The sequence below is a fragment of the Haemaphysalis longicornis genome, unplaced genomic scaffold (assembly GCF_048455015.1).
Source record: "Haemaphysalis longicornis isolate Haplotype H1 unplaced genomic scaffold, Haemaphysalis longicornis Haplotype H1 scaffold_13, whole genome shotgun sequence".
Lineage (NCBI taxonomy): Eukaryota > Metazoa > Arthropoda > Arachnida > Ixodida > Ixodidae > Haemaphysalis > Haemaphysalis longicornis.
In genome coordinates, this window is record NW_027526233.1 from 93,484,493 (window position 1) to 93,507,321 (window position 22,829).

The window sequence follows — 22,829 nt, forward strand, 5'->3', positions numbered from 1 at the left end:
TAGTCAACATCTCATGTTCAACATCGATGATACTTGCAGAGCTATCCGCGATAGTCTTGCTGAGGTTTTCCTTTCGCGCGTTCGTTTCTGAGTGGTAGGCCGTGATCTGCCAGTGACCCGTGTTGCTGCACCGTAAAACGCCTTGAATGAGATTGCAGTAAATGCCGTTCCACGGTCCGTTATTAGGACTCCAGGTGCTCCATTTAGCAGTACAACATAATAAACGATGTATTCGGCGGCTCCCTTTGCAGTCCCCTTGGAATGAGCAACGGTCTCCGCTGAGCGTAACATGTGTTGTTTTGCTGCGACAACCTACTTGTTCGCGGCTTGTGGCAAGGCGTGCGGGCATGCCAGGACCCTTCGATCTCTTGGTAAGGCCTCGTTCACACGGGGATCGGCAACAGTAGTCCAGCGGGTGTTTTCGGCTGTGTTTACCCACGTTTGCAGTCACGGTGACCGATAATATGCCTCAGATGCCCCGAAGAAGGTTCGTCCTGGCACGAAACCGAAATTTTGTTGCGAAGCAGGATGGGATGATGTGGAGGTTCTTTGCTGTAGTTGTGTGGTTGAAGGTCTTCTTCACAAGTACCCAAAGGTGTGGCCGAATGCAGAAGAGCTAACCTTAATTGTCTTTGTCATGGCGACGTTGCATCCTGACAGGTAGTTGATTACGATGCACAGGACAGGGTAAGCTCGCTGCTGTGTGGCTAGTTGCCTTCCCTCGAGAGGCCGCGTCACGCGGCTTTTTCAACACAGTCTAATTGCGACGGTTACAAAGGGGCGCATGACATATAGTCGGCGTCGGAATGTTTTCTTCCGGATTTGTAAATGACGCTTACATCCGTATACTCGACGCGCAGGCTCCATTGACCTATACCGTCAGAGGGGCCCTCAAATATTCAAGGCAACACAGCGCAAGCTGGTACTTGACCCCTTTCAACGGCGTGCTTTACACATACGGCAGAAAGAGAGATATGTTCCATAACATGGTAAGGCCATTTTTTTTCAGGAGCCAAATAGTTTCTCCATTCTTTGTATAGCACGTGGCTAGCGTAAAAAAATATCTTTCGCCGATATGTCGCTTTTTGAATAGGAAAGCACGGAAGCCAATTCCACTGGCGTCGGTTTGTGTTTCTGTCTTTGCGTATTTGTCGAAATGAGCAAGAACTAATGGGCGATTTAAACCAAGTTGAATCTCGTAGAGAGAATTCTGCTGCGCTTCTTCCCACTACAACTGAACGTTGTTGTCGGTTAGGCGCGTCAGAGCTTCGGACATTTTTGCAGACTTCTCAAAGCACCGACATTACGCACAAAGACGGAGGAAGCTTCGCACCCCTTTCTTCTCTTTCGGCCTTACAAGGATGGGTATGGCTGACGTTATTGCAGGGTCACGCAGGACTTGGCCGTGCTCACGACTTGGCCCAGAAACTTGAGTTCTTTTCACCTGAATCCGAATTTATGGCTGCCCCAAGTACCGACTCCAAACTTTTGAAGTGCTCGTCGAAGCTTCGGGCAAATACAACATTGAAGTCTAGGTAAAAAAGGAGGTGTACGAGTTTAGGCTGGCTAGCAAAGTGCCCATAACTCGCTGACACGTTGCTGGTACCGTGCACAGAACAAACGACCTCACCTTAAACAGACACAGTCGGTCCTCAGCTGTAAAGGCAGTCTTCTTACTGTGTTTCCCGCACTCTTCAATTTGCGAGTACACGGCTTTCAGGCTCATTGACGAACATTCCTTTGCGTTGCAAAGCCGAACGAGGCCGTCGCCGATTTTTAGAAAACGATACACGTCATTTTTATGATTTTGTAACCCGTCGGTAGTCACCACAATATCGTAACGTTCCGTCTGGAGCATCAACAGGAGCAAACCAGAAACTTTTCGACTGTTTTATGATGTCGTCGCTCAGAATGTCGTTAAATTGCGTCCACAAATACATTGGGAGCATGTTCATGTAGATTTTGCAGGACCTTTCTAAGGTACTATGCTAATAGTTGCGATTGACGCACATTCAAAGTGACAAGAAGTGTTTGTAATGAAGCAAACGTCAGCTGAAAAAACGATGAGCTGCTTGCGCGATTTGGTTTGCCGCTTCAGTTTCCCGAGACGCTCGTCGCAGATAAAGGGCCACATTTTACATCTGCAGATTTGGCTGCGTACATGCGCAGTATAAGTACGCGTCATATTTGAACTGCGCCTTATCATCCAAGTAGCAACGGTCAAGCAGAGCGCTTTGTTCAATCACTGAAAGCATCTCTTCGAAAATCTGCTGGGCTACCAGTGCAGTCCGGTCTTGCAGATTTCCCTTTGGCATACGGTAACCCCCCCCCCCCCCCCCCACACTACCACCGGCGGAGCTCCAGCTGCACTCTAAACTTTTTTTCCACCCATATACTCCCTAGAGGTTCTTTTTCGCCTGTCCTCTAGTGATCCTCCTTGTAGGAGTTTTTTTAGTACATGGAACAGGGAGGTTTTGTTTACCTCCTCAAAACAGGGTGTTTTTAGGAGATAGAAAGGAGGTAGTTAGGGAGTGTTAAGAAATGTTAGGGAGAATTTAAGGAGATCAAAATGGAGTATTCTTTACTTCCTCAAGGCGTTTTTAAGTGATGTTTATGGACTTTTTAGGCGGTTGAATAGGAGCCTATTATGGCTCCCTTGGGAAGTACTTATGTTATTTTAGGGGCGTTTTGAGGAGGTTCAAGGGAAGCATTTACTTCTTTTGCATGGAGTTTTACGTTTTGTAGGCCTCGCGAGGGGAGTTTTTAGGAGGTTCAAGGGAAGCATATATTTCTTTTGAATGGAGTTTTGCAAAGTTGGGGCGGTTTTGTAGGCCTTCCGAAAGAAGTTTTTTCAAGGCCACAAGGGAGAGTTTCTAGTTCCCTGCGGGAGTACTGATTTCACACGGTTTTTCTCGGTTTCAGGTTTATTTCAAACGAACTTTCGCATACAAGTTTACATGGTACATGGTGTACACAAGGAGGCTCCGAAATAAAAACTTTGGGCGACCTCCTATAAGAAAGCAAAAATGGTAAATTGCTAAAAACACGCCAGTTAGGAATGGAAGACAGCAATAGAATGCTAGTTGAACAAACCGTACAATTAATATTACTACAAGAACTGGAAATACGCGACAAACAAAAATAGGCGCAAACACAACCACATGGTAAGTGAAATCATTATATAATAATAGCGGGTCGGGAACGCGTCAGTACTTATCAGAACTTATCAGAACGCATCAGCACTCAGTACAGAAAGTGAAAAAAATGGTTGCAGTGGTTTAAAACAACAAAAAAATTTCAGTTGGTGGTGAAATGAGCGATCTGTGTGCTAGTTGAACAAACTGTAGAAACAATATTACTACAAGAACTGGAAATACGCGAAAAACATATAGGCACAAACACAACGGCATGGTAAGTGACATCATTTTATAATACTAGAGGATTGAGAACGCGTGAGTACTTATCAGTACGCATCAGTACTAAGTACACAAAGTGAAAAAAATGGTTGCAGTGGTTTACAACAACACAAAATTTTTTCAATTGGTGGTGAAATGAGCGAGAGCTGTGTAACGATTTGATATTGAAAGGTAACGAGCATTTTGTAGATGGTAAAGGCACAAGAGATAAATGATGTAGGAGACAGACAGCAATGAGATGGCTATGGACAAATGAGTAATATAAAGAACGAGAAATATGCTGCGGAAAATACCAGTGCGTTTTGATAAAGACACAAATGCGCCAAGAAAAGTGACCCAGTCTGAGGGGTTAATTGCAAGGATATAGAACAGAATGCGTGGTTTTGCGACAGCTTCTTCAGAGTGAGAAGAAAAAGCCATGTAATTCGTGTTTTCCCGATAATTTTAAGTTGATTCATTTGGCACCAGTTGCCAACATTATTTAGATAATTGTTTCAAGCTATATTAGTTGGTTAATATTATTGCTTCACTAAAAGATAGCTGTATTATCAGCATACTGAAGGGCCCATAAAATATCCCCTGTTCAGTAAAAAAAAAGAAAACGTCAGAAACATAATACGAAATTCTTTAAACTACTATCCAATGATTACAGGATTGAAAACAAATAAAATATTGGTGAGGGATATTGATGCGATAAAAGTTAATTAGTTCTAAATCCTTCACACGTGGTTTGGTGCTGGCAAGGTCCAAAAAGGCATGTTCCACAGACGTTAGAGCTCTGTGTGCCTTCTTGGGATATTGAATGTTGAAAACCCAGAACGATGCAAACAGACTACACAGTCCTCCCAGTAAAGGTGATGCAGTCAAGACTTCTCTGGCCATCGATGCGGAGGCTAATTTCCCCGTTCGCGGAATGCAGGCAGGGAGTCAAAGGAACACCTACCTGAAAAAGCAAAAAAGAAAAAAAATGACCCACATGTAAAATTCAAAACAGACACTATGGTTAAATGAACTTAATAATTCGGTACAGTAATAAAATTGTTATGCCAGGTTCCCTGCGAAGATTCAGTACTTAAATTAGTAATGTAAAGGCTTCATAAAACCAAGTGCCAGTACATTAACCATCGTGGCTTTTGCAGCAATAAAAAAGATATTACTTCCGCACAATATACTTGAGCACAACTTTAAATGACAGTGACGTTAAAATGCAAGTCTCTCTAGGTTGATAGATTAGCTCACGAAGAACACTATTATACCCCTCTTACACCTGGCATTTTTTTAAAATAAGATTGAAACTAGCAAAAACACGTTTTCACCGGAAGGGCTTAAGTGGCCTGACGCGCACAACTTCTTTCTTGGCTGCCGCTGGATGGTGCTACTCGTCCATACTTGGGGTGGCAGTACCGCGTTCCAAGGGAGCATGCGAGCTACGCATGAGAAAATCGTTCGACGCCAAAACTTGCGGGGCCTCAAAAGGCCAATGTTTTTCTTCAGTGAAGCGTAAATACTGATCACAGGTCCAATGGAGAAACATTTTGCTTAGTGGTCTCGAACGAGAAATGACAGGGGAGTTTGGGGAAGCATGAGCGATTTGACCGGAACTGTCCAAAGTGCTTGGTACGTGGTAATGTTGTATTCAGTTGCTTGTATACTGCTATTAATCACCGCTGCTTCACTTGCTTCCGGTTTATCCTGATGCAAACAGCGACTGTAGTCGTGTTTGCGTCACGTTTGATGAGCAGTTGAACAGCGATTTCTCAGCACTTAAGGCATCTTGGCACTAAATCAATGCTGAAATGGCTATGCGGAGGTCCGACTTCCGTTTGAAATCAACTTGCTGGTTGTCTTCAATGACCCTTTAACAACAAGTTACCCTTATGCCTCATCACTGCAACCGATTGTTCCTCCGTGTGGTGCAAAGTGTGTTACTGTGAGTATTTTCAACGTGAAACGAACCGTTTCTGTGATTTGTAGGACTGATTCTGCTATTAATTACTGCAGTGACAACAAGCTATGAAAGAAAATCCCGCCATCTCCACGAAGTGAATGATGATGAGAGGGGCGAATCTAAAATGCTTATCAGCAGACAATGTGACGCATTAAGTGCAAGCTGCTTTCATAGTGTGTGCATTGACATTAGGATATGGCCCCCTGGCAGAATGATGCGCTGCGCGAGATTTTGCCGTACCTAAAAGGACAGGCAACTCATTTTTACGGAGTATAGGATCTGTAAAAGGGTTGCGAGTTGGGCGAGTTGGTAATTATGCATTGCGAAAAATAAACTGCGCGCAAATTAACGAGGACAAGAACACATGAAGACGGCACAAGCGCACACTCGCAACTAGTCTATTATTGCACAATTCAAAGCTTTATATGCCCAAGCGCCCAATTGCCGCGCCCCCAATGCGTCACAGTTCTCGGCGCACTCAGCCGAAAATACTAAAAAACCGTAACAACAAAACCACAAAACGAACTTTGAGGCGCAGGAAAGGCGAAAAATCAGCAAAGATAACCGCATCATACATGGATTAAGACCCCCCTCCCACCCCCAACACGCATTCCCAGAAGAAGCACCGAAATAGCGCTCAATGTGCGTCTAAATATGCGACTTCTCGATTAAGCAGAGCGATAGAGGGATGACTGATACATTCGGAACCAGCTTTTCTGATGTGGCTGGCTTCTACAATTTCTCGCGTTCGCTGGTTCTTATGTCGCAAAAGGATGGCTGTGCGCTCAAACACAGGGACACAATCAGGTCTGCATGCGCGGCAATGAGAAGATAAGTGGCTCAGGTCACGTTGAAAAATGAAAAAAAAAAAACGGTACTTTTGACGTCGTACGCTCGAGTTTGTGACAACGTACCCGTGTGCGGCTCTGTCCTGAAGTTCGGAGAAATGCAGGCGGGTTGTGTTATATTTCTCGTCTTGCATTACGCTTTCTTTTATATATTAGCGCCCTCTTTCCCGATCTCTCCACCTTCCTTCCCGCTTCCGTCTGACTGCGCTGATTTTCGCCAGCACGAAGTAACCGTCACGTTGCTTTGAAACGACGCCGCGCGCGACAAACGATTTTATCTCGAATGCCCTGTTACAAACCGGCCTACAAAAGAATGCGAACGCATACCCCAAAACCCACAAACAAGTAAAATAATACGAGTGTGCGCTTTTTTCTTTGCCCGTGCGTGTACGAGCTGTGAGCGGCACGGGAACCCGGGTACTTCGCTGTTAACCCTATCCAAACGTTTGACAAATGCATCGACTGATGAAAGACCACTTACCAGCGAGCTGTCCACACCTGTCGCCGTATCCAAATGCTGTTTGCGGCCGTTCCTCGTGTGACAGGGGCACATGAAAATCTTTCCACCAAATGGCACTACTAGTCCTTCACAAATAAGAAAAAACGACGGCCCAAGGCGAGGCTTGAAGCTCCGGCCGCGCCGTCACCGGCCGCGCTGCGTTGATAGTTGTTTACATCCGGGCAGCCAGTCGTGCCGCCAGGGCAAGTTGAGTCGCTGCAGTCGGGTGCGTTGGCGCGCTGGCACGAGAATTTAAATCGTCTATGTATGCGCAAGCAAGCGAAGCAGATGAACATTGCAATTGTTTGCAACGGCGAGAACTGCATCTTCGTTAGCAGCAGAGTTTGACAACACCTATCGCCAAAATAAACAGATTGAGACAACACGGCCGCGCTCTCTGCCTGTGATCGCGCTGGTTGAAGTACGGTATTGGTTTTGTAGCTGCGTGCAACCGTCGCGTCCTGCTTACTCGTTCTAATTAGCATTAGGCCACGGTTGAAGTGCTGGTGCACGGAGACAACAGAAGACTAACATGGCGACCGCCCGCTTGAGATGATTACCTCAGATAGGGCGTTTATTGTGGACGTGGTAGTATACAAGGAACGGAACGCCATCTCACAAATGGTGTTAAGTCGTTCTAAATCCTCCCTTTTGCTACCCGGATGGGCAACGGTACTACCAAGGAGGTTCGTCCACTTCTTTAGATCATGCCTAGGGAGTACATTTTTTGCTATAGGTACTTTTCAGGGCACATTACTTGATTAGAACTCCATTTCCGGCTAGTTTGCGTTTACAGTGTGTGTTGCTTCTAAAAAGACGCCTCCGCACCCGACTCGATGCGGCAAAACCATCGATTCAAGCAAAGGTAGCAGCCACACAGTTTGACTAGACTCTCCGCAGAGGCTAATCGAAGCGACATGAGAGATATTTGACTGTGGGTGATAATGTGAAAGTGCGAAATTACAGCCGTGGAGAGAAGTGGTTGCCGGGGTTAATTCTCGCTCGTACTGGACCTGTGACTTACAAATTGAGTGTCATGACCCCCCGTGGTGTGTTTCAGTGGATTCGTCACAGGAACCACATCGTTTGCGTGCCGCCCGAAAAAGACACGTCCGCTCCATTGGAACCCATCGACAGCAGCGATGCCCAGCGTCAGCCTGCCACGGGTCAGGATCTTCAATCGGCCCCCGTGCACCTACCGCAGCAGCGGATATACCCCTTCGACAGAGGCGGCCACCGGAGAGATACCAGCCATAGTTATGTTGTCATAAATTAAGTCCGGAGGGATGTTGTACTGCGCGCCTTTGGGCCATGTGACATGTAGTCACAACACTCTCGGCCTCAGCACCCGTCGCTGTGCTTATAAATACAGCTCGCCTACTAGCGAGCCATCTCTTTTGTTTAACCTGTTTCACCCGAACGACAGAGAGGGCGGCACGCGTTCATATGCCGCCCCCGTCTGTCATCCGGGCATGAACACAAGATCGCCGTCAGAAGATTGGTCAGAAACGGTAGAAAACTCCACTTGTGCGCGTGCGCAGTCAATCACTGCGTTATGGAATGAAACAAAGTCCCATCATAAAGTTACTTCGTGTGGAGCAAGTTGGAAGCACTATGAACCTAATATGGCGCACGACGTCCTGCATGACGACTCGAGCCGTATATGCCGCCATTGGCTCGATATGTTGTGCACTTGCGGTTCGGAGCGATATTCTATCAAAAGACGTCTTCACTTTGCGATGGGAACGGCAGATATCAGCACGAGTAACGGAAGCGGCGCCTCCTGTGTCGACCCGAGCCAATGTGCGAATGCATTCAACAATAACATCTATTACATTGGTAGGGGACGGAAGGAGATGAGGTCATAAATGTTTCGACATCGACGAAGTTCATGCCTCAGGAACTGCGGCGACTAGTTTGCCTATTTTCGGGACCAGGACGGCGCCGCATCGAGGAGAGCGAGAACGACGGCGGGGTGATGGCGAACGGTGGTCACTATAGGTGGCGCGGTCCGAAGCGCCGTTTGGGAACGATGAACGTGGCGTCATATGTGCTTGATGCGACGGAGGAAAGTCTGCAGACGCAGAGTTCCAGGTTGGCGGTGGATAACGGCAACAATAGCGTACAACGTGCCCACGCATCCTACACGCAAAGCAGATAGTGTGATTGTCCGGTGTCCGCCATGCCCTTCGGGACGGCGGCGTGATCTGAGGTTGGGGACGCGCCGACGGCATAAGGCAAGGTCCAACTGGAAATGTCGGCTGGAACGTCATGGCAGGCTGCTGCAATTGTCTCGTGGCGACTCCGTTATAAGTTACTGGTGCAGCTACTGGCACGTACCGCGGAGACACCGGCAGAAGTGCTTCGGAAATTTGACCCCTGGATGACATCTCAGAGGAAAGGTTCTAGCGTGGACACAGACGTCGTCGTGGAGGGTAGGAGGGATAACGGTCGAACCGCTTCCTGATGCACGAAGTTTTTAATTTGCGTAAGCAACGCGGAGACGGCAGAAAGTGCTGCCAAATTCAACACAGAGTCCGCCCGTGCAAGCGATCATCGAGTGAGGGTCCGTTGCTTGCGCAGCTCATCAAAGCTTAAGCTCAAGTTGACGATATCGCCAACCGTGCGCAAGTCCTTGGACAAACGAATTTGGAAGGCGTCGTCTTGTATGTCTTTTAAACTTTTCTTGACATTCTCAGCTTCCTCCATAAATTTCTCTACGTGCTTACTTAGGTACACGACGTCTTCAATATAGCTAGTAAATGTCTCGCCAGCCGGCTGTGCTCAAACGCGCAAACGCTTCTCCTCTCGAAGCTTGCCCACCGCTGGTCGGCCAAAGACCGCAACGAACATTATCTTGAACTCAGACCACGTCCGGGCGTCACGCTGGTTGTTCCCATACCAAAATTCGGCGGCGCCCTGGAGAGAGAAGCCGACTTTATTGAGTTTCATGGCGTCGTCCCATCGGTTATGAGTGCTTACACGTTCATACACGGACAGCCAATCCTAGACGTCATTATTGGAGCCGTTGGCACTTGGAAGTCGAACACATGCCAACGTAAAACCAATTAACTGACCCAAGAAAATGGCAGCATCACCACTCCGTGAATAATGCCGAGGGTGCGCAGTACGGCGACTGGAAATGACATCCAAGTTGTTCCTTGATGACATCCGGGTTGCGCACAAACCGTTATTTGATTTGAGCCTTGAGTGGCGCCTTCATAATTCCCTAAGTGAAACTGCAACTAACGGCTCATATCGAATTTTGCTTGATGTTGGTGTGTGCACGGATGGACGAGGTCGGACAATGATAAGTCCTAAGGTGCTCCGCACCGTTATAGGCAAAGGAATAAGCCGCTTGACTCGGGTTCTAACTCATGGTCGTAGCCCAATGGGTAAGACGACTGACACTAATTCTGTCTGGTCCACCAGACACATGCTCGAATCCTGCCGGCGCCTGTGGGATTTTCGACAATTGTAAATGCTATCAACACCGACGTGGACGGACATTTTGCGGTCCTAAGGTGCTCCGCGCCTAAAACACTACATGGGCGATGTTGTTTGTAAGGAAACTTGAAAAAAGAGTATTTTCGCAGGTGCTAAACCGGTTAAACTTTTCGTCTGTCGATCTCTATCTTGTTTAGCCGATACAATTTTCCTGCGAATAGGGCAAACAGGTTGTCTATGTTTAGTCTATATAGGTGATACAATCGTTATCGATTAATACCACTGCTATATTATGCGTGTCCAGTTTATGTGCCCAGAAAAAAATCTTCGGTGTTTGAGACACAAAATCAGTGAAGTTTTCACGGCGTCTTTTTAAAGGGGAATACTGAATACAATGGGTTTTTTCTATACGAAAGGAAAAGAAAACTGCAATTAACAGAAGATGAGGTTACTCGCTGTTTTACGAGAAGGCATGGCTTTTGGGCAAGGGCTTAAAAGTTGAAATAAATTATGAAGACATCTCTTGCACAACAAATGGGAGGAACAAAATACAAGGAAAATTGCCTCAAGGGTTTAATAAGAGAGAGATGGGCCTCTATTAGAACACAGCTGGCCGAATACTATTGTCTCTCGATAACAGTGACAGCGAAGAAATCAAGCACGCGGCCATGTTTGCAAATTTATTAAAACAGCAGTGATCACTGAGGCAAATGTTATTGCATAAACACACTAGCTTGTAACAAAACATGTTTTAACATACACTATTGAGCGGCAGAGGCATCAGATTTTGCGATATAATAACTCCTTATGGTTCACCCTACGTGGATGAGTCGTGATTGTTTTAGCGCAAGCACGTGAGTCCATTTCTGAATCTCTCCACCATATAAATTCTCAGTTACAACGCAACAGTTTTCTTTTAGTTTCCATCAGGACGGAACCACGCGGTAGATTCGAACTTTGCCCTTATAAGCTGCTCGCGTAACTGTAGAAGAGGGCTGCCGCCGGCTGCAGACTTCGAAGTACTCGCTCCATTGGGCTCTCACACAACAGCCAATTTAAAAATTGACACCCCTTGGCAGCGGCTTCGCGGAAATAGCTATTACTGCCTGAAACCATATTAGCCAGGCTAGCTCTACATGACGCGTCACTTACTCGTCTTACTCTACTTATTGAACGCGTGCAGGTATACATATTCACTTATTGTTTGTAGAGCAGCAGAGTTCAGGCGAAGCACTTTCTTCGTGTCGGCACGAACGCGTCCTAAACACGCATGAGGTAATGCCTTGGTGTTGTACAGGCACACGCTTCGCGTATATATACTTGCGCAACAAAACAATAACAATTCGGCGATGGGTTAAACACACATACATCTTTTCGTACAGCCCTCTCCACCACAATTATCAACAAAGCAATTCTAGATGTGTAATGGTCGAAATTGGTGGAAATCACCTAAGAGCTGGTCTGAAGCCAACACTTTGGCCGGAACATACAAACGTAAAGTGACTGTATTGTGGCACTTTCTTAAAATGTCCTTGTCTTAATACTCCACATTCAGCCATCAAGCAACCCACAATAGTATGATTCTGCACTTAGGGTACGATCATCATCAAAAACCCCCGCCCCCGCCTAAGATGAATGCAGGGCAAAGGCCTTCCCCATTGGTTTTTAACTGCTCCTACTTTACGCTTCCAAAGTCCATTCTTTACCCCAAAGCTTTCTTATTTTTTGCCCTCAGTAGAAATATTGGCCTTCTCCTCCTCATCTCTCTCCTTCTGCTCTGTTACCCATGTCGCCCATCGGTAGCATATTTCATCTAACTAGACGTCGAGCCCAGTCCATTTCGTTTTTATTTCGACAATGATTATCAGCTACTCGAGTTTGATTTCTTACCCAAGAAATTTGCTTCCTGTCCCGGTGTGCTACCGCTATCGTTCATCGTTCCATGGGCCTTTGGGCTGACCTAAGTTTGTTCTGCAGTTTTTAGTGAGGCTCACAGTTTCCGCTTCATATGCCATCACCGGCGGGAGGCATTTGTGGTTTATGCTTTTTTTTAAGTGGGAGAGGTAGCACTCTTTCAGCAGAGGTAGCCCTCTTTCATATGTCATCACCGGCGGGATGCATTGGTGGTTTATTTTCTTTTTTTTGAGTGGCAGAGGTAGCACTCTTTCAGCAGTTTGAATGTGCTTGCCAAGTGCGCCCCAGTTCATACCTATTATGAACTGTATTTCCTTCACGAGGTTTGGGTACGCAGTGGGAACTTTTCCAGGGTAGTTGCATTTTTTCAAGTGTTCTGCTTCGTAAAATGAATAGGGCGCACTGCAAATGCTTAGTTATCGTTACTTCAAAGTTATTCATATTTCCCGTAGCTCCACGATCATGCTTCGTGATTACCGTACTTCAATATTGCCACGAAGTCAAAGACGACGCAGTTGTCTTCAAAGAAAACGAGTTTATTGGAGGGAACTTGTGCTCCCTGGACAACTCAAAGAATACATGCGGCGAAGCAGCAGTCAACAAAGTGACATGTGAAAGCGAGCGCGACGATCCGAATTAAAGCCTCGGCGTCTTCTCTGCGGGCTTTTATCTTTAGGCGGGACTGACTGTTTCTCGGACCGTGGATTTATATCCAGAACAAATAAGATTATCCTAGGCTGTTCACGATAGTTCGGAACGCTCTCCCTATCAGAAGATATAACGCATGCGGCAAAGAAAGAAAAAATGGAACAAGCGCTTCCCTTGGCACACAGATAACACAGGCCGGGGCAGCCGGGTGGTAAAAGCAAAAGATAAATAAACAATCCAAATGCATGGTTTGCCGCAATATGGTTTTGCATGTTTTTCTGACTCATTGAAAATGACTACGTGGTCTGCAAACCTAAAATTTCTCAAGTGTGGCCCATTTATCCCCGATCCGGCTTTGACCCAGTGAAGCTTCCTGCATATCCCGTTCGAAATGCACACCGTTTTTGATGGAGACTTTTCGCTTTCCTTTTGAAGCACAATAATGCCGTACACACCTTAGATATGTAATCTGTCGGTTTTGTGCAGGTCTTTTCTGCACACTGGTCTCTCAATGCCACAAGCAAAGCTATGGTGTTTAGTGAGTCAATCGGTTTTGCCGTGCCTATTCCGTGTAAAGAAGGTTCTAACCACGAAAAAGTATTGACGACAAAGTTGAGTGCTACTGTTATTATCTTTCGCGAAACCAGCTGGCTCTTTTTGAAGTGTTTTAAAAGTCTCTCTTTCTATACAGGCAACTAGAAAGGTTAATATGGAAAGCCGAGAGCCTACAATACCTGACTGAAACAAGCAAAAGTGCTACATAACCTGACATTTAGCGAACATTTTCATGAAACCTTGCTCTAGGCAGGAAACCAAATCATGCGGTGCGAAAGTGGTAAAGGGATAACTTATTTTTTATCGGGATGCCTTTCTGTAAAAACAACTAATGTGTTTTGCACTAGACCGTTGATGGTCCAAACGCTGTGATACTCTGTGTGATACCATGTGGTACCCTGGTCCTATTTTGTCAAAACGGTTACTGGAAAATTCCGGAAAGGATACGCTTCTAGAAAAGACGATACACGGATCGATCATGAGGTGGTATAATAGCATATAATTATATCAGAAACGAAGTATTTGAATGTTCATAAATTGTTTGTAGATGCAATGTCTAAGTGCGCAAAGAATCGTCCTCCGGGTTAATTGCTTTTTGTTCTCTTGGTCTTTGAAGGTTTGAAAATGTATTGCAAGCACTTTCAGCGGCGCTTGGAAGAAAGGAAGCCTTTCGCGCTTCCCTGAGTTTTTGTTAGGAATGGGTGGTGTTTCTTTCCTGTAGACTGCACAAACTCCAGATAGAAAAAAAAACTCCCGGGGTTCAGTGGGCAGTGAAATCAAAAAAGAATACACGGGAGGACGATATGGATGATGGTTTTTTTCCGAGGTTGCAGCTGCAGGCAACTGTTGCTTTAAAGAGTGGTCAGAAGTAATTACTGCTGCTAACAAATAAAGTGTAGTGAGGTGCCACAGCGTAATTTGAATCAAAATTGTAAATTTTCGGTTCCACCAAAGTTTGCAACATTTACATTTCGACGAACGCAGAAATGTTTGGGGTATGAATACATATCGCTTCTCTAAACTTGGCAGGCAAAAATGTGATACGTCGTATTTATCACATTGCATTATTTAAGGATATTGGAATTTCACTTATTTACCTGCGAATTGCGGAATTACATGTAGCGCTTTCTCATCCTTCGCCGGCATATATGTTCATATTCACTCATCAGGGTTCTGGGAGCATTTCTGCTTGGTGTTTACGGGTTTTGTAAGGTTATTCGTATACATTTGTGCCGCTTTCATTCTGCTTAGCCTGCTCTCTGACGAAGAGGAAAACGCAGCCGCTAAGCTGAGCCCTATATGGAATCATTATAACAGAGATATTGGATGTTTGCTCGCACTTCAACATTAAATACCGGAGGCAACGTATCCAGACAAGATGGGGACCAAGTTCTGTAGTACTGTGAGCAGAAGAATCTCTCATCTCTATAACGTTTTCACCACAACTAGGCTCAGTCTGACATTGTTCTTATGGCTGATCGCATTTTAAATATTTTTTTGGAAGAATACCAATATAGAAATTAATACGAACAAGCACTCAGACGAAGCAACAGCGAAATCAGTGCCAGAAATGAGTGAACAGGTAATAGGTTTCCATACCCAGGCACTGCGTTAGTGTCGCTAAGAAATCTAATATTTTTATTGTTACAGACATAAGGATGTACTGTTGCGTAACTTTTGCTATCAAGTGTACACCTACATTTTAAATCAGAAAAGGATGTTGTATGACAAATAGTAGGTTACGTTGACATAACTAGAAAGAGCTTGCCCCAATAGGAATTTTGTTTGGGTGTATATAACAGCAGTTCATATTCGGAACTGCTATTATATTTATCGGATGTGATATCAAAGTTACCTACTAAAATGATAACATGGGCTACGTTGGGAACTGTGGTTTTTTACTTGCTGCAATTATCCCTTAGTTTATTGCGGTGGAGTGCCGCTGGTGTTTGTCGGACACTTTTCAAAGCTAGGATTGCAGCGCCTAAACAACAAATTTTCGCATCCCCCATAAAAATTAAAGACAAGTTAGTAGTAAACACGCCTCCTAAAACAATCGCATAATATTTGTTTTTTCTTTCAGAAGACGTTGAAGCAAGGGCCACGGGTAGTACCCGCATTGGAATTGTGTATCCAACGGGTAAGTAACCTTCAGCGATATAGCTAATTGATTGCTGAGTGCATGCCAAAATATAATGTGTGTTCAGTTTTTGGATTGAACAGTCATTGTTTGCAAAAATGTTTTGAAGGAAGAAAACAGCTTTTAGAAGTTACCAATATATGTATCACAAGAATATCAGCAATTTATACAAATTCACATGTTTGTACTCATAAAATCGGCGAATAAGCAGGTGAAAGATACGGGTGGTGGCTCATCCGATTCTCTAAAGTCGCCATTTATGTGTTTAATTCCTCTTAACATACCTGAAACAAAATGTTACAGTGGATCTGAAAATATCTACTAATTTAATTTCTTAGGGTATGAGGCAAGACTTCATTTTACAATTAACATACGTGTCTGCGGCCAGAATGCGAATCAGTGGTATTGCATTGCGAAAACGTACACCGTGTCGAGATTTTTGAACTTTGACAAGCATGCATATTTGGTTTTTGAGTTCCTGCAAAATAATATGAAAAACAGAAATGTAGTTCAATTCAACATGAAAGGAGAACCTCTAACACATGACCGATAAAGTAGAGTTTAAGACACAAGAAGAGAGCAACAACCTTAAGCCCGGGTTACATGGACCCGACGAGGGAGGGTCGAGTCGACTGGCGGGTTCAGCTACCTCGACCCGTCACGCGTATATATGAGCTCCATTCAAAGAGTCGAGGCGAGGGGGCCGGGAGATCCGGAAAAAGGAGGTACCGTATTTTTACGATTCTAGCGTGCACCTTCTTTTGATAAAAGGTAGCCTTAATATTTGTGTGGGCTTTACAATCGGGCTCAAAACCGAAATACGCTTTAAAGCGGACAGCAGCATTTCCATGTGCAACGGACACGAAGTCCCCGCAAAATCCTACTCAATCCAATAAAAACCATCCGTCAACACCACATGAGTGAATTTCGGCGCACTGATTCCTAAATGGCATGACGCATACCTTGGCCAGCTGTTGGACATCTTTTTGTACTTCTGCAATTAGCCCGTAACGCTTAAAATTATAAAGATCAGGGCACTTGAAATTGTAAGCAGCTTCTGTGTTTCCCGCAATTACTTCATTACCAGTACGAGCTGGATAAGCAATCTTATGAAGCGCAATCCTTTTTGTCTTCCATAGCTGCATTCCCAGACATTCTCCCTCTTCCATGTAGCTGTTGCAATGTCTTTTCCGTCTGCTCAGTAGCGTCAGTGTCATTTATTGTTTTCGAATCTTCCTGCACGAAATTACCCGCGCGTTACCGTTGGGGGCGGCTTAGAACACCCGCAAATACGGTATTCTGCTCCCCGCGGCCCGCCGACTCTCCCCGACGAGCCAGCCAACCCACCCCCTGCCTCCGAGTCGACTTAACTCGCCGCGACGGCTCTCTGACCCAACCCGTTCGCTTATACATGGGGTTTCGAGTTCAGAAAACCTGTTTATTTCGACTCAACACGCCCTCGTCGGGTCAATGTAAACCTGGCTTTACACGCATTATCAGTCAGTGTGCAGTACAATTCGGGGACACGAAGGCAGGACAGGATACGGTTAAACGATACCAGGAGACCAAATATCTAGTTAGGACACGGCAAACCACGACAAAATCCACCCCAACTGAAAGAATAGAACTTGCAGAGCTTTCGATGTTAATCAATACGCGTAAGACAGTTCGCATACAGAAGGATAATATGGAGAAGATTGAATATGCTGTAAGGAACGCGGCCAGTCGGAAAGCAGTGAAGAGGCGTCGAGGTGTGGGGAAAAATCAGATGTATGCACTTAAAGACAAGCAGGGCAATGTCATCACAAAGAGGGAGAAAGTAATCGTAGCAGCCGAGGAGTTCTATAAAAATCTGTACTCTCGCAGGGACGGGATAATGCCGAGCGAGAAAGTAGTTCAGAGGAGATACACTTCCCACCAGTAAGGACAGAAGAAGTAAGGAAGGCTTTGAAAGAAATGAAAAGAGGCAAAGCATCTGGTTAAGATCAGATAAGAGCAGACCCCTTGAAATGTGGCGGGCCAATAATACTAGTAAAACTGGCAAACCTGTACACTTTTTGCCTAATGACCGCGAGTGTGCGGGAATCTTGGAATGAAGCGGTAAGAGCAGTAAGCAGTAAGAAAGGGGACATGAAGGACTTCAAAAAACTGGCCGATCAGCTTGCTGGCAGTTGTCTACAAGGCACTTATGAAAGTGATCGCCAACAGAGTTTCAACCACTGTAGATTTCAGTCAACCTTAAGAACACGCAGGGTTCCGTAAAGGCTATTCAACAATGTACCATATTCACACGATCAATCAGGTGATAGAGAAGTGTGCGAAGTATACTGAACCCCTTTATACAGCTTTTGATAGATTACGAGCAAGCATTTGACTCAGTCGGAACCTCAGCAGTCATTCAGGCATTACGGAAGCAGGCTGTAGACGAGTATTATGCAAGAATACTAGAGGATATCTGCAATTGTTCTACAGCTACCGTCATCCTCGGCAAGGAGAGCAGTAAAACACCTATAAAAAAGGGCGTTAGACAAGGAGACTCAATCTCTCCAATGTTATTCTCAGCATGTTTACAAGAAGTATTGAGAGCATTGGATGGGGTACAAAAATTTAATGGAGATCACATCAGTAACCTTATATTTTCTGACAATCTTGCCTTGCTAAGTAACTGGGGGGACGAATTGCAAAGTATACTGACCGCACTGGCCAAACAGAGTAAAACTGTGAGTCTAAAAATATTTATGCAGACAATGAAGTACTTATCAAACACCTCCGGACAGCACAGCGGTTTCAGATAGGTGGCGAGGCAGTTGACGCGGTAAGCGAATATGTCTACTTAGGCCAAGTTGTCACCCAGGATCCCAAGCATAAGGCCGAGGTGGAGTCAATACGGCAGGCATTCTCCGATAATCAACGGCAGCCTGAAAACTAAAGTATGGGACAGCTGCATCTTACCAGTACAACCCTACGGGGACGAAACATGGAGGCTCATTAAGGCGGTTCAACTTAATTTGAAGACGACTCAGCGAAGACTTGAACGGAAGATTATAAGTGTGATGATAGGGAAAAGAAGAGAGCGGAGTGGTTCAGGGATGAAACGCGTATTAAGGGCATATTAGTAGATATTAAGAGGAATAAATGGATGTGGGCAGGACCAGTAATGCGAAGGCAAAATAACTGTCAGCCCTTAAGGAAAAAAGAGTGGTTTCCTAGAGAAGGCAAGTGTGGAAGAAGGCGGTTAAAAGTTAGATGGCAGATGAATTGAATAAATTTAGTGGGATTAATTTGTTGCAGTTAGCGCAGGACCGGAATTATTGGAGAATAATGGAAAATGCATTTACCCGGCCGTGGGCGTATGTAAGCTGGTCATTATGATGATTATAATGATGATTATGATGATGATGATGAAGCTTTGGATATTTTTTCTAAACGAGAGAGTTGTTGCCTTTCTTTGATCTCGTAGGGTTGTATTGGTGAGAAAGGACCACTCGTGATTAGGATGCAATTATTCAGTATCTGAAAGCGAATGTGACCGTCGAAGAACGGGCATGTCCTTTCTTAACGTATGGAACACGTGCCAACTGATTGAAATTCTGTCTGTTTTTAACGTTGCCCGATGTTCAATTAAAGCGGCTTTGAAATACACAAATTTCTGCAGACATGAGATTCAAGTGCCTTGCTCCGATGTCAACGGGTCGGTGCCAACATCAAATACCTCGCTTCTACTTTGACGCCGAGGAAGGTACGTGCAAGAGTTTCATCTACCGTGGATGTCTTGGAACCAGCAACAACTTCGCGACGGAGGAAGAATGCAAAGCCCTTTGCACTCGTGAGTAATCGTGTTTTAGGATAGGTGAATTTAGTTGTATATATACTTCAGCCTACTGCAGGAATGGTACATTAAATATTCAGACGAGCTGCGAGCTTAGCGCAGACTGAATTGGACAATAAAGTGAGCGCAAATTTGTCTTAGCGAATGATGTTAGGTTGGGAACGAATTCAGTTAAATAGGAAGCGGTGTGCACATTTACTACTATTCGAGGTGTAAGGAAAATGTGCCTGCCGCTATCAATAATATTGAAACCGATTTGCATATTATTGAAACCGATTTAGAAACCCCTTTTCATAGTTTGAACAAAAACTATTTTTAAAACAAACTTGAAGTGAAATCAGTTATTTTTCTAGACTTTCACCAGAGTACTAACGCTTAACCATGTAACCAAATTATTCCCGGCGTCGTTTCATCCCCAAAGTTGATGACAACACTCATTGCTGATGATACCGCTCTCCGCTTATTCTTTTTAGGTAATACACAGGCAAATTAACAGTGCTGATGTCCTTTCTAAGCTACATTTAACAGTTCCTCTAAAAACCACGAAAAAATAACATCCGTTTCGTTATCTTCGCGCCTGTAATAGAAACTATTAGCTATTCCGGTTGCCGAGAACATGTAACGTCGTTTCAGCTGACAGACGTTTTAACAGCTCACTTCATTAGTTCAGCTCAGACATTCCCAGAACAACCCCTTACTTGGACACTCGCACATATTGTCCTTCATACAAGCGTACTGTGTATTTCTGTCTTGCTTAGCAACGAATTCATTTTTTGAGTGTTAGGTTGACGCCTTTTAGGCGGCCTGCTTCTTCTATTGTCGCGCTTCGCAAAGTATGCTGCCTCTTAAATTTATTTTTGTTGAGGTAAAGGGTTGATGTTTCATGTCTACATGATGGTCTGTGTTATAGGTATGTTCGCTTTTAATCTTTGGCTGTTTATCTGTGGCGTTTTTCATGCCGGCATTCCTTGTGTTTATTGTTGGTACACTGTAAATTATCCAATGCGTTGTAATGTTTTCTGCTTATAGTTTATTCATATACAGTGTCGGCGATGCTTCACTTTCTCTTTTTTCTTGTGTCACCCATATGGCTGTCAAAGTTCTGTTTCCCTTGCTGTCTCTCTTTATCGTCGGCACTTCATCTTGATGTATCTTGTCTTTGCCGTGCATTGTTGTGAACTTGTATGCCTCTTTGCGCCAGTACTAAGGTCTCAAGGCTGTTTCTTGGAACAATAAATAAATATCATTAGTTATGAAACGTCACTGAGGATGAATATGGCCTTATACTATTATGATAGCTAAGAAGATTTGTGCCTAAAACACACTGGTTTTCAGCTGAAATTCGAAAGGACCTTGCAAGTAAAAGCAGAGAACCTAAAGAAGCAAAAAAATCCGGTCAAGAGAAATAGCACAGTGAGTTTCGTCAATTGAGGAACCTTTATAAACACCTACGCAAACGTCTTGGGCCCAGTAACATTGCCGCGTTTGAGTCAGATGCGCCAAGCAAAGCTTGAGGTTGCTGTGGTCCCGACCATACACAAACCTATATCTCCCCAGGATTTCTAAACCGCCTAGACAATGTGGCTTGAATATTGCCAATGAAAATGAGCAGTGGCCTTTGCTAACCCTCACCGGCTTAAACTGGCTGTCACAACACAAAGAAAGTACTGCTTGCTTGAGCATAGGACCTCCAAGCGATTATGTCAGTATGGCTCCCCGCAGTATTTGCTGCCAATACTAAATCACTTTCCTAATGTTGCCGGTGTGCTAGCGAGGTCGCGCAATAGCTATCAGAGCTGGGTTGTCGCAGTATTCTCTACGCACGGCATGAAACGTGCCAACTGGTATGAACGCTCACACTTTTCTTGGGATCAAAATCGAATTTTTAAATTTACGGCGTTTATGTTTTCCACCTCATTATACCTATTCCCCCATTACTCGCTTTCTATTTCGCTCCATTTTTTTAAATGGCTAGGAACAGTAATTTGGTAACATGAACCGTCAAATTCGGCTAACACAAAATACGTCGTCATTTTGGGTGTTAGTTTACGGCTGTAGAAACAAAAGGATTTCAGTGGGATTCCACGGAATGCCTCTAGACTTTTAAATTGCTTTATTGAGCCCTAATGGTTGCAGGAAAAAAATGATCATTTTCAGCATCACCATCATTATCATCACTCTATCTACGCCATTCCAGGGCAAATGACTCTCCAATCGACCTGCCTAGAAAGAAAATATTTATTTTCATACAAAATTACTCGCGGATTCTAATGAAAGTTAACAGATGTACTTCAAACTTGTCATACCAATTTTTTTCCAGTTGACTTAAAACAGTTGCTGCTTGAATTTAGAATATTTTGTGTAACCAAATGGCTGACGCCCTAAAAATTGACCACCCACAATACACATTACGCATTGCTTAATACGGACAATAGCAAAACAGTAAAGTGGCTTTGGCAGTTTTATATCGCTTTCGGTGGTTCACCTTTTCATATTCATGGGGTTTTTTTGTTTTTGTTGACGTTTACATTTTGCTTTATATCTCACAGACAGCACTGAATACGAAGATCATTGCCTTGTCAAGGCAGATAGTGGGCCTTGCGAACGTTACTTTCCCATGTGGGCCTTCAACGCAAATACCGGAATGTGTGAGTCTTTCTACTACGGAGGTTGTGCCGGCAACGACAACAAGTACCCAACCATGCAGGCCTGCTACGCCAAGTGTCTCAGTAAGCTGCAAAACTTATAAGAACACGCCGGGCACTCTCCTTGAGCGATACATATAATTTTAAATTGTTTTCACCTATTTCTAAACACTAAATACAAATCTTAGTTAAGCTTTGTATGGTTAAGTGCCTCCGGGCCCTTACATACATTGTTGTTTGAAACAATATTCTTACTAACGTACATACAGCTTCCGATGACCGAAGGTCGGAGTCGCATGTGTTCAGCGACCCGCTGGATTTCAAAAAACAAAACCAGTTTTAATAATCGCTAATTAACCTAAAATTCCCAAAATATCGCCACGCGAACAGGGACTAGTATTTGCTACAAGGTCAGAACATTCCGTTCATGATTCAACAATCACTTAACTTCTTAAAGGTAAGATAGAGTATATATCTGACCTACCCTCACATACAAAAAAATCAATATAATGGCTAGCATTTTAAACTCGTAACAAGAAGACTCATGAATAACTCCAGAGTAGAGGCATATTTCTACACTACGAGTTTTCTGTTATGCCCTTTGATGTTCGAAAAATTTTGCCTTTTTTGCCTCCCGGAGATACTTTCTCAAGTGTTAGTTGGAAAAAATGCGGGCGATTTGTTTTATTGCTCATAGTATAGGTTAGCCATTAATTCCTTCAGGAGATGAGGCCCTTATAGTGAATAACCACAGTCATAAAAGAATGGAGAGTGATGAAATATTTTTTATGTTTTCAAATTGACAATATTTTAAGTAAAGCGTAGCCATCTTAACGAAACAGAGGATTTCGTTTTCAGAAAAAAATTGGTGCTTGATCACTTGAACATTGAAGAAAGTTTTGAACGGCACCTGATGTGACATATCTGCCGCTTCGTTTGT

The 22,829-nt window shown here is 44.3% G+C and overlaps 1 protein-coding gene across 1 annotated transcript in view; it reads left to right on the plus strand.

The window, feature by feature from the left end:
- The window catches only part of LOC144164402 (carboxypeptidase inhibitor SmCI-like), an 88,079-nt gene that overhangs the window by 34,876 nt on the left and 30,374 nt on the right, over window positions 1-22,829 (plus strand). Inside the window, exons 3-5 of the mRNA XM_077694921.1 lie at window positions 15,359-15,415; window positions 19,071-19,241; window positions 21,794-21,973. Of these exons, the coding sequence (XP_077551047.1) occupies window positions 15,359-15,415; window positions 19,071-19,241; window positions 21,794-21,973 (408 nt within the window). The remainder of the gene's footprint in view (window positions 1-15,358; window positions 15,416-19,070; window positions 19,242-21,793; window positions 21,974-22,829) is intronic.